The 12,755-nt window shown below is 40.1% G+C and overlaps 1 protein-coding gene across 11 annotated transcripts in view; it reads left to right on the top strand.

The window, feature by feature from the left end:
• Window positions 1-12,755, top strand: part of UTRN (utrophin) — a 580,332-nt gene that overhangs the window by 427,555 nt on the left and 140,022 nt on the right. For all 11 annotated transcript variants that reach the window (XM_025204844.1, XM_025204843.1, XM_025204842.1 and 8 more), the window contains one exon: window positions 9,089-9,218. In XM_025204844.1, the coding sequence (XP_025060629.1) occupies window positions 9,089-9,218 (130 nt within the window). The remainder of the gene's footprint in view (window positions 1-9,088; window positions 9,219-12,755) is intronic.

The following is a 12,755-nucleotide window of genomic DNA, read 5'->3' as shown; positions in this document are numbered from 1 at the left end:
TTTTTCCAGTCCTCCGGGACCTGGCCCGTGCGCCATGAGTGTTCAAATATTACCACCAGTGGCTGTGCAATGACATCAGCCAATGCCTTCAGTACCCTCGGATGGAGCTCATCCGGGCCTGCTGACTTAAAGGCATGTAATTCCTCCAAGTGACTCTGCACCATCTCAGGGTCTACACATGGCAGTCTAGTGCCTTGCTGCTGCCTCTCTACAATCCCAGTGAGAGCCTTGTCCTGCCCCTCACTTAGGAACACTGAGGCAAAGAACTCATTGAGGATTTCATCCTTGTCCCCCCTGTCCGTCACCAATTGCTTCTGCCCATTTAATAGGGGTCCTAGTCCTCCCTGGGCCTTCCTTTTACTCCCTATATATCTAAAAAACAATTTTTGTTATCCTTTACTTGGGATACCATCCTCAGCTCCATGGTAGCTTTGGCCCGTCTAACTGCCTGCCTACAAGTGCGAGCAGAGGAGGTATACTCCTCTTTGGTAATCTCTCCCCGTTTCCACTTTTTATATGCTCCCCTTTTAGTCTGCAGGATGCCCTGGATTTCTCTGGTCAGCCAAGGAAGCCTCCTGGCCCCTTTCCCTCTTTTTCCTCACATCAGGATCATCTCCCTCTGTGCCCGAAGGATCATTTCCTTAAGGTACAGCCACCCTTCCTGGGCTCCCATCTCTTGAAAACTCCTACTCTGCAGTGCGTCCTTGACTAATTGCCTGAGTTCATTGAAATCAGCCGGACTGGAATTTGAAAGACTCCGGACTGGAATGAAATATATTATTATATGTAGGAATTCATGACTTTATAATCTGTCATCAAGTTTGATATAATGGAGATGAAGCATTAATGGAAAAAAATGAATCTAAAATGCTTGATATATTTGGGTGTTGCAGTAGCGTAATATGAAGTGTAGAATATTTCTGAAATATTGGCTGAGTTTGTTTGTGGATATAATTACCTTTACATTTATATGCAAATAATCACAATGTGTTGTCTTATGCAAAGTAATAGAGCTATGTGCCTATGCCTAATAGTAACATTATGCATCTGCTCAGTGTTTTTCCAGGCACACACACCAACTTATTACATGTGGCTTTCAAAAATGCTTAATCTGTGCATCTGTCTCTAAATTTTTAACAAGCAGTTAAAGTACAAATCTCTGTGGTACCAAATGGAAAACAACCCACAATATTTTGGACTACAATTTTACTTAGAATTTTAATCTGCAGGTAGACTTTTCTAATGTAGTATTAGGTTCCCATAGTCGCAATCAGTCAGTACAGTCCCTCTACCTGTAGGCTTGGACCAGTACTTTTAAAAGACTTCAGACATCTGTCATCAGGGTTTATTCATCTCTTTTCCTATAGGAGGAGACAACTCACTTTGAAAGGAGTTCTTCATATGGGTGTCTAGTACCTCTCCAGCCAGTGAAGTTATTTATTTCTTTCCTAGGAGTTGGCAGGCTATAACCTGAGGGCTGGGTCAAGCCTGTGGAGCCATTAGATCGGGCCTGCAGATAGGCAGCTTCAGTTTCAGGAGGCTTTGGTGGCAGTCACTTTCCCATGCCATGATGAAGAGAACTGGTAGGGGTGGGAACTTTCCCCATGTTACCGTGGGAAAAGCAGTGGTGCCAGCCATCCGATCCCCACACCTGTGCTCTGAATTGAGTCATTCCAGCCTGCAGCCTAAAAAAGGTTGCCAGCTGCTGCTCTAACCCATCTCAATTATAGTAGTCTGATGCAAAACAAATACAAGGAAAAGAAGTTACCATAGAGTTGCCATGGTAAAAACAAATTTGACCTATACTTAAGGTACAGAACTTCAAACTAACTAATTATTTGTTGTTTAGTAACCATAGATGTACCCTGTAGTATTTTCTAGCCAACTACAATGAAAACATTCCTTTCCCATCAATCACAGCCAAGACATTATTCAAATCTAGCAGTTATGGATCAGTCCTGTGCATGTCTTAACTACATTAGTCCTTGATGCCAGGGTGGAGAAAGAGTACACTGTCCAGGCGGAATGTATTAATGTTCCTCTGTCTTAGCTGGAGCACCCATTTGATCTTTTAGTTTGGAAATCTGAACTCTAAAACTAAATAAAACCTGGAAATGTGTCCATCTACTTCTCAGGCATTATACCAAAAATTTTAGTGTAGTAGAAAAATGTATGATTATACCCTTCTTTATGCTTCTCTCTAGTTTCTCCCCTCCCTTCTCCCTTGATATTTTTATTCTCTGCAGTCTTTTTGTAGATTTGATTTTCTAGTCAAATTGTGTTTTTGTTCTACTGAAGACTAATGAAATGTTAGCTAGGGAGCAGACTTATGAGTGGATTTTTGTTATAGTGCAGAGATATTTGTTTGGAAGGACATATGGGATATTGCTGATACATTGGGTTATTTTTGCATATAATACTCTCCTCAGTATTCCTGTTCACTGGCCCCCAAACAAATAAATAAAACAAGTATTGCTAAAAAAAAAAAAAGGGGGCGGGGGGGAAGCATAAGTATGCTTGGTTGAAATGGCTGGTTTTGAAATAGGTTTCTGTTCTCCAAAAGTACTGGGGCATGTTGCATGATTAAGATGCTACTACTTTACTCCTAACTTTCATTTTAATATTTTTAATTTGAGTAGTACATTTCATGCTAAAGGATCTCTTAGTGGAGAGGTGCAAGTGAAGAATCTCCATCAGTGGTGTGAAATTAAGGAAACAGACTGTGAATACATAAAGCCTATGTGTTTCTCATTTTCTTGATAAAAATAATGAAAGTTCATTTAAAGGCAACCTCAGTTCAAACATTTACAAGGAGCAGAATGAAACAGAAAGAATAAAAATGAGAGTTCTACATGGTGTGAATTAGAATAATGATTTGGAAGCTTCATAAGTTGCTGTCTGAAGGAGGATAGAAAGAGAAAGGAAGAGCCATCCATGTACAGTTTCAAATCGTTGATGGGACTTTTGCACAGACTCCAGCCTCATGTGAGCACCTTGCCCTGAATACTTCTGAAACATTCAAGGGTGGGGAAGGCCCCAGGGAAATCTATAGCTTAAAATCTGCATTAATTTTGAGTTCATGTTGACAGAATCTCTTTCAGTTGGGAACAAAATAAAATATCTGGGGTTTTTATTGTTTTTATTTTCTCAACAAAATTATCCTGAAAATGCTGATGATTAATCAAACCACAAACATCTTGAAAGTAGAGATTTATACCCAAGGATCCCAAAACCTAAACTACAGTGTGTATATGTTAGCGATCCTGTACTCCTGTCTTCCTCTTCAGCTGTGAATTAGTAAAGTGTACTTTCAGGAATGGTAAGTTATGAGCATTATGCTAAGAGCCTTATTCTGGTCTGTATACTGCATGAAATTTAAATACAGATGCTGACTGGGGCATGTTGCTTGATTTAAGAGAGATGAATTTGTTCTTTACTTTTACTCTCAAAGTCTCTGTTAAAGATACCAAAGGCAAAACAGAGCACACACATTTATTTGCATATATAATCATTGTATATATGCTGCTTATTATGATTATTATTAAGTAGTATAGGAGCAAAGTTGTAGTGTAGCCATGACAGTCTAGAAATTATGCGAGAGCAGTGAAATAGACTGCCTAAGGAAGTTGTGGAATCTCCATCCCTAGAGGTGTTCAATAAGAGGCTGAACAAGCATTTGTCAGGAATGATCTAGGAGTAGCTATGCCTATGCTATATGACCGGTATTTCCCAGGCTTCTGGGCTTTGCCGGTTGCCACATGGGGCTGGGAAGGAATTTTTATTTTCCCTCCTGTACCTACGTATTGGGAGAGGAATAGATTTTGACTAGCTTCTGCCAAAGCTTCTGTTGGGACTAAACTCTGGAGGTTCCTAGCAAGAGTGTCTTGTTTCTTTGCTCAGGGTTTAGACTGATCAGCATGGGAGATCAGGAAGGAGTTTTTCCACATGGTCTGATTGGTGTGGGCCATGGGCCATCTTCCTCTATAGCAGGGGAGTGTGGCTCTCTTCCTTAGATCTCTTGAGCCTATTTTTACAACTCTTGCAGCAGTTGTCCCCCTGATTTACTTGTAGTGAGTTAAGCTGAATGATAGGGTTGATTGTGTAGTGTTTGTAATAGGTTAGACAAGGATTTGTATGGCATGGTTTGGATAGGGATGATCCTGCTTCAGGTAGGAGGTTGAATTAGATGATCTCCAGTGGTTGGGTCCAGCTCTATTTCTCTATCATTCTTTTTTATAAGTGAGACCATGGTTGAGTGAAAAAGAAGAAGGGAATTGACGAGTTAGTAAGGACAAAGAAATAGATAAAATATAGGGGAAAAAGGGAAAGTTGTAACTCTTTACCTGCAAAGTTAGGGTAAAGAAGTAGGAATTATATTTCTTAAAGCTAGAATCTTACACACAGATCTGAAGAAGTGCCAGGCAGTGTCAAGATGGATTTTGATGGAAATGTTTTCCTCAGGTGTAAGAAACAATGTGACAGAAAATGAAAATGTTTGAGGCAACGGGTGAATGGTAGGCAACAAAGCCTGAAAAAGCTGGTGGAACATGGGTACCAGGAACCAGGATTTTAAGTCATGAAGTTAGTCTAGGAGAGCAAAGTATAGCTGTAGAAGGCCACAAGCTTGTGTGTGATGCAGAGTCATAGGGGAAGTAGTAGAATGACACAAGGAGCAGGCTGATGTGGTCAGGGGAACCCAAGAAGATGTGAGCTGTAGAATTTTAAATGTACTCTCAAAAGAGTACGGGGGGGGGGGGGTGTTGAGTGGCTTCTGCACCTCTGGCTCAGGCCCTGAGCCTGGAGTCAGATCCATGATAGCCTCCTGCCCCTTCTTTGCTTGCCTTCTGCTGCTTCTGCCTCTCCCTTCCCCACACCAACTCCCTTCTGCCCCTTACAGTCAGGTGCAGCTGAGCTCTGCAGGCTGTGTTCCCTTCCAAGCCCAGAGCACATGGAAACTCAGTCCCCTGCCCAACCAAGCAGCAGTGCTAACTCTGGTGCATTGCTGGCTGGGGCAGTGCTTCCACATGCTGTGCTGTGGAAGGGAACAGAGCCTGAGCTGCATCTAACAATAAAGGGGGAAGGGGAAAAAACGGAGATTGGGGAAGGAGGGAGGGGACGGGCATAGGCTGTGGGGAGCTGGGAGTGGGGGAGTGCTGGTAGCTGGAGTGGGCAGGAAAGTTGCAAGGGGAAGAAGTGGGGTAGGGGAAGAGAGCAAGGGAGCCATCTAACCTCCCTTTTCCCCCCTCCCCCCTGCAGCCACAGCTTTCCTTGCTATAGCTGGGGGGAAGGGAAGCAGGAGTAATTTAAGACAACCCCCCCAATAATTTTCCAGATAATATACCTGAAAAATGTTAATTTTTCCATATATAAAATGTAATTATAGGGGGGGGTCATCTTAAATTCAGGGTAGACTGAGATTTGAATAAATATAGTACATTTTTAGATGTACACAACTGCATTTTTAAATAAAAGGTATAGAAGAAGGGGTGGACTGTACAGAGGTTGTATAGGATGAAGCCATGGGATGTATATCCCTAGAAATAGGGCTGAGATAGAAATATTCCCTCAGATAGGCCTAAGAGAAGGAAGAGGATTTCCATAGTGGCGTAAAAAACAGAGGAAATATCGGAGGTCAAGTTATTACCAAATGGAGTTTAGTTTGGTGACTGGGCATGAGTAGGTTTCAGCAAGATAGAGGCATGGATTTGGATGGACGGAGGTATGTCTGGTAAACATACCTGCAGAGCATGAATGTGAAGAAATAGTTGCAATTAGAATATGATACCTGGTGATATGTGGTGCCAAAGAAATGTATGAAGGCCAGAGCTTTGTGTGACTTATCAAAAATTGTTGGAGAATATAACCCCCAAATATATTACTGAAGACAAAATGGAGAAAAAGAACAGAGCAACAGAGCCCCAGGAGAACAAAAATTTTAGATGAGCTTGGCTGAAGATATCAAAGAAGGTGACATACAAGCTCTGAGAGTTGTTCATGAAACTTTTGGCAAGAGCAGGTTTAATAGCTATAGAAGACAGAAAGCCAGACTGGTGCAGACTTGAGATAGCGCTAGAGAAAAAGAACTCTATAAATTAGAGCTGGGTACTTTTAAATATCTATAATTTAGAACTTGTCGTTAATATTGTAAAATTTTGTGCAGTTTAGCTTAAAATTAATAAAACAAATTGTCTACCTTCAGTTGCCACATGATCTTGCACACCCACACCAACTTAAAAAACAAATACTTGAGCGTAATTGACGTGGGGTACAGCAAGCGGAATAAAAGAGTGCTTTTATTTTTTGTGTGAGTGAACATTTCTATTGCAGGCTAGACTTACCTGGAGAAAATATTTTGGATTTTTGAGACACTGCTAGTATAAAAGACGTAATGTAAGAATTAAGAAAGGAGTATTCCCCTGTACCTCAGTTTCTAAAATGTACTTGTGGTCTCTCCACGTTCTAGTAAGAAATTAGAAAGTAAACGAGACAGAAAATCAATGAAAGATTATCTGGCTTTAATAGTCTTTCAGACTTTTGAACTAACATCTCCAATATATATTACTGCTTCTTATAAAAATGCCCTCTGGTGTAAAACACTAACCCTCAATTTGGAACAGGCTTAATATGAGGACTTAATTAAGTTTTTAGAACCTGATCCCACCAATGTGTGCACAAGTGTCTTTACTTAAATGAGCAGTCCTGCTAGGGCCAAACCCCTACTGAGCTTTCACACTTTATCACTTTTTCCATAATGTTAAGTGTGCAGGAGATATTTAATAGCATGCACAATATTCTCCTTGGAGTTCTTTGTAATGACCATGTGTGTTCTAAAAGGAAAACTTTGCTGTCGTGTGTGCAAGGACATGAGAACTAGAATCATAGAAGAGTAAGGTTGGAACAGGGCCTCAAGAGGTCATGTAGACAAACTACTTGCTCAAGGCAGAATCATCCCTGACTGAACAGTCAAGTGTTTATCTAACCTGCTTTTAAAAACTTTTTTCAAAACAAGGATAGAGGTTTCATAACCTCTCTGCATAGCGTGTTCCAATGCTTAACCACCCTCAGAAAGAGAAAGTTGTTCCTAATATCCAACTTAAATTTCCCCTGTTGCAGTTTAAAACCATTGATCCTTGTTATGTTCACTGAGGCAACAGAGAATAGTTTGTCTCTGTCCTCTATAATCACGCTTCAGGTATTTGAAGATTGTTATCAAATCCCCCTCAGTCTTTTTTTCTCCAGACTAAATAATTCCAGTTCTTTCAGCCTACAGACAGTCAAAAAGCCTAAGGCTTAATCGATTCAGTCTTCGCAGGTTCGTGTAAGCTGTGTAGATTGAACCGATAAGCAAGTGAACGGACATTCATTTTTGATTCCAGAAATGCAGCCACGTGCCTGTGGTGGATCATGCCAGAAGCCAGAGGGCGTTAGAGCACACCTCCCTGCTGGGCTGGGGCAGACAGCTCGAGCCAAGGCTAACCTGCCCACCCTGCAAGGGGAGGTTGAGTGGGAGGTGCAAAGCATCTTGGGATGCTGGGGCAGTGTGAGTCAACTTGAATCTGAGGGGATCTGGGATAGATGTTCAATAACCGCATTTAACCTAAGTCAGTTAGGTCTGATACTACATCCATCCAGGTTTATCTTAAACCAGTGCTGGCCATTTTGAAAATGGTTTATGTGCACTCATATTCTTTGTGCTACAGACTTGAACCAGTTTCTGATCACATATACACCAGTTGATGTGCAATTTCTGTCCCTAGCCCTAATAATTGTTGTCACTCTCTGCATGACTTGTTCTTGTGAATCCATGCCAGCTGTTCCTGATCACCTTGTTCTCTCCCAGGTACTTAGTTCCCTGATGACGTGCTGTGTAATGTTTCCAGGTATTCATACCAAACTGACCAGTATGTAATTTTCTGAGTCCTCCTTCTGTTTCTTGAAGATGGGCATTATATTTGCCCTTTTCCAGTCATCTAGGACCTCACTTGACTTCCATAAGTTACCAAAAAATGATAACCAGTGGCTCTGAAGAGAATAGGGAGCAAGATTAGTCTTTTCCTGTGTACTGAAAGGTTTGAGGTTTGGGTTCTGGCTTAGTGAAAAATGGGTGGACTAGATTAGTAAAATTAATATTTAGAGTTTTGATTAGAGATATTAAAAAAGATGGCCCAGAAATAATTTTAAAGCAGAACTTATACAATGTAGCCTTAACATTATGCTATTTTGGATTTTCAGTGATAGTAGTAAATGCAAGTATTTCGAGCAAAGTATTTTTCTGTGGCAGTGATAATTTTCAAAGTTATAACATTTTATACGGAGCAAAATGTGATGTAGAAAGGATCATCAGAAATGACTGCTCCTATCTTTTTGAGCAAAAAGTTACTTTTTAACCCTTCTTAAATACAGAACAAATGCTAGAGAAAAAAATGGAGATTTAACAATATTTGCATGAAAAACCTCTTGGAGAAAAATTGCAATTGCCTTGGTGTAACAGGCTGAAAATATCTTAGGCTAATTGGAGACTGTCTTCCATCTGTTCTGTTCAGTTGAGTTTTGATACCATGTAGTTTGATTTGTTTTTGCTTCTTAATTTTCTATATTTTTTTCTTAACATATTCTAACGAATGCAGAATGTTCTTGCAGTTCTCATTGCCAGTTGTGAAATTATCTTCTGCTATTCCATTGGATGTAATTTTTTTTGTCATTCTGTTAACAAAAGAAAAAAGTCTATTAAACGTTCTGTTATATGCTAGCAATCCTGCTGGGAGTAATGAAAGGTTTAAAGTATGTTTTTGTCTATGTTCAAATATAATAATTTTCCTTAGGTGAATATTTTAAGCCCATTATCATAATTTTTCTTGTACTCGCACATTTAACTTAGCTCTGCAAAATCACGTCTCAAATCAAAATTCATTTCCTTTTGTCTTTCTTGTGCAAAATTTACATGTTCACTTGCAGCCTGAATTAAACATTGGCTATTAGTCACTTACTAGACAGTCTGGTGAGAAGGGTGAAAATGAAGTGGATGCTACATTGTCTGTTGTACACAACATTAGGTTACAAATGAAACTTTTATTTTCCTTTGCAAAAGGCACTTAGGCGTGAACTGAAGGATAAAGAGCAAACCATTCTGAATGCTGTGGACCAGGCACGAGTTTTCCTTGCTGATCAACCAATTGAAGGCCCTGAGGAACCAAGGAGGAACCTGCAATCAAAAACAGGTCAGTTAATGTTTTCTTCATATTTGGAGCATGTAAAATGAACATTACAACATCCATACATTTATAGGTCCCTACTATATACTCTATATGTATTGAAAGCTCTTATTTTCAAAGCAGAGAGGAGTTTCATATCCCATTAAACTAGTTCTATTTTAAATTTGAATTTTTGCTTTATCAATGTCTAGTGTTCATGATAAAGGAGGGGATAAATGCATATAAATGATAGAAGACAGCTATTTTAATTTTAAAATATTTTGAGGAGGAAAATCAGGTGTTTTTTCCTTTGCATTGTACAGTCAAAATGTAGATAACATAATCGATTGAGGTTCATATATTCTTAGTACAATATTTTTGGTCTACATTTGAAATATAATCAGAGGTGATTCAAGAAAGAATATTCATATATAATAATTTAAAATCTGTGTATGTTGCTGGTGGTAAAATACTAAACAAATTTTGAAACCGCCGAATGAAAAACATACTTTGAGAGAGATGTTGGTACCAATAAAACACAAAGTGTTATACAAAACATATCCTCTAGAGCAGTGTTGTCCTTGATTTTTAGGTAGTAATTCCGCTATTTGAATCTTTAAGATTCTTTAGCAATTGCCTTCAAAGAGCTAACTCATAATGGTATTTAGCTATTTTCAGGAGCCAATGTGAAGAGGTAGTCTCTCTTTCTATAACTGCACAGAAGAAAAACAGACCAGATAATAACTACATAATTACATAATAAATACCCTATTGTACAATAAGTGTTATGCATCTGTAGAGTAAATTCATAATTGTGTCCTTTTTCTAAGCTATAGTATTATTATGAGATATTACCACTTCAAATTACATCATTTTGCTTAGAATAAACTAGTAATTTACATTATTATGCCATAAACTGCAGAAATATGAAGTTTTATGAAGATGTATATAATTTATCACTCATATAATTTATGCAATAGTTATATGGTTGGTTCTATCTTTTGTTACTGTTCTTTCTTCTTCTTTCATTCACATTGTAAGATCTTCCTAGCCAACTTTTCAACTATGCAAAATTTGATGGGAAAAATTTGAGTCTTGCATCTATCTACCTTTTGTATTTCTCCTGTCATTTTCTTACACAGTTTTCTGCTTTCCTAGTTTATGATTTCTTCTTTGATTGTGGGTTATGCAGTCTGAATACCCACTGGTTAAAACAAGTAAACATTTTTCCCCTTGACTAACTCTTGCATCTTACCTCCTGCTGTTTTAGAAGATCTAGTAGGATACTGTGCAGCACTAGTTGGCTTGGAACTTGTTTGATATGCTGCACATATAGTAAATATGCTATTTAACCTAAATTGCAAGAGTTGTCTCAAGGATAAATATGTGTGTGTGTGTGTGTATTCTGAGTTTAACTTGGATTTTTCAGTTAGTCATGAAGTTTGATTACATCACAGCTCTTTTCCCAAAAGATGTCAAAGCAGCCAATTAAACCTATGCCAAATTGTAAACCACTGCCAGTGTGGTCTCTCTTTCTCGGAACCTTTTTTAGAGTGACTTTGGTAAAATGGTCAGTGCTGAATGAAAACAAAGGTTAATCTTTGGAGGATGGTAAATGTTTACTATACAACTTTTACTATATAAATATGCTGCTTTGTAATATTTGATGGTGGTAATGACAGAACAGGATGGTGATTGATGGCTCTAGTAAACTGCCTAACGATAATTGCCAGGCAGATGGTCTGTGAGTGATATATGACCATCTTCTGCCTACTTACTATATTTCAAAGCCAGACCAACTCGCAGACTGAAGTCTCTAATTCACTTAGTTTGTATTTCTCTTAGGACCTTGTTACACGGTAATTTTATGTGGCTTCTGGAGCTTTTAACCCTTAGATTGGCTGCATGTTAACACCCTTTAAATGACTAAAAGCACTCATTAGTCATTTTAAAGTTATGCCACTCCAGGCAGGATTATCTCTAATCTGCCTATTTTTGCTCTTGTTGCGTTAAGGTGTGGCCACTCCCAGGATGCAGTGGTGCCTTCTGAGTCAGGGCAAGTGGGGACACTGCGATGCAGCAGAATTGGGCATGGTAACTTTGCCCCGCAGGCACATCGGGCAAAACAAGTGCTGCTGCCCTGATTGCCTGGCAGCGGTGGTGCCTCCTGCCACTACTTGGACTGACTCTGCTCCTGCCGGGCAGAGCAAGCTGGTCTGAGCAGCCACAGGAGGTGGTACCTTCCACTGCCATTTAGACCAGTTCACTGCTCCTTTTGGTGGTGGTGCCAGGGGAGCAAGCTCCAGAGAAAAAAAGGATCAGGCTGCTTGAAACTCAAGTTACTCATGGCCAGCTGGCAACCTGGCTGGTGCTGATGGCACTGAGGCGTAGCTGCCAGCCAGATACTGCCTGAGCTCTGAAGGGCCTGATCCTTTTTTTCTCCGGATCTTGACTCCTGTGCTACTGCCAACTGTGCTGCCAGCCAATCAGGAACTACCTGAGTTCCAAGGGGCCTTATCCTTTTGTTCTCCGTAGTTTGCTCCCCAATGCCATTGCCAGCTGAGTTGCTGGTTGGCTGCACACTGCCTGAGCTCCAAGGGGCCCAATCCTTTTAGGAGCTCAAGTGTTGCCTGGCCAGCCAGCAGCAAGGACAGCACAAGGAGGGGCGGGCTCAGGAGAACAAAAAACAATTGGGCCCCTCGGAATTCAAGCAGTGAGTTGGTTCTGCCTCTGGGCTCCTGGTTCTGCCTCTGGGCTCCTAGTCCTGCCCCTGTTCAACAAGCCTCTAGGGACAAGTCCTAGCTGTGCAGATGAAGGACAGGCAGAGATGATTTTGTGCCTTAAGGTGTGACTACTCTACTAAACTGAACAACACTAAGCAGATTAATATTTATTTGGCTTATAGCATAAGGTGCAACAAGGCCCTTACACTTACCTTTACTTTCTCATTCCTTCAGTCTCTTTATGCTCACTAATTCCACACTCTGTTTTACACTGGTCATGCAGTGCCACACAATTCATAGAGTCCCTTTATAGGCTATAAGTATAAGGGACCATTATATTAGTTAGTCCAATTTCTTATATAGAATCATGATAAAATAGGACTGGAAGGGACCTCAGGAGGTCAATGAGGACTAGTCCAACCCCAAAACATCCAACACCACCCCCCCCCCCCCCCCAAAGTCTTATCTGCACTTCAAATAATGGAGATTTTACAAGACTCTAGGTAATTTATTCCAGTGCTTAGCTATCCAGCTCTCATAGGCAATTACATTTCACCAAAGGGCCGCTGTTTAACTGAAGCCTAACTTGTCTGTCATTTAGAAGGACATCACCTTTGGATCTGAAACCCTTAAGAGATGGAGAGTTCACCACATACCATGACTTTTTCCAGTGGTGAATCATTCACAGCTTTTTTTTTTTAATCAAAAGATTGTATTTTGTCTCTAATATATATTTGTTTGGTTTCGCTCCAAACATTGGTTTTTTAATGCCTTTCTCCGCTTGAAAGTGGTTTTAGGATTCTAAGCTCCAGAGCCTGTCTTTCAGTATAAGTTTGTGCAG

Source organism: Alligator sinensis, unplaced genomic scaffold (assembly GCF_000455745.1).
Source record: "Alligator sinensis unplaced genomic scaffold, ASM45574v1 scaffold153_1, whole genome shotgun sequence".
Lineage (NCBI taxonomy): Eukaryota > Metazoa > Chordata > Crocodylia > Alligatoridae > Alligator > Alligator sinensis.
Note: the sequence above shows the minus strand (reverse complement) of the source record. Positions and strands in the feature narration are given on the sequence as shown.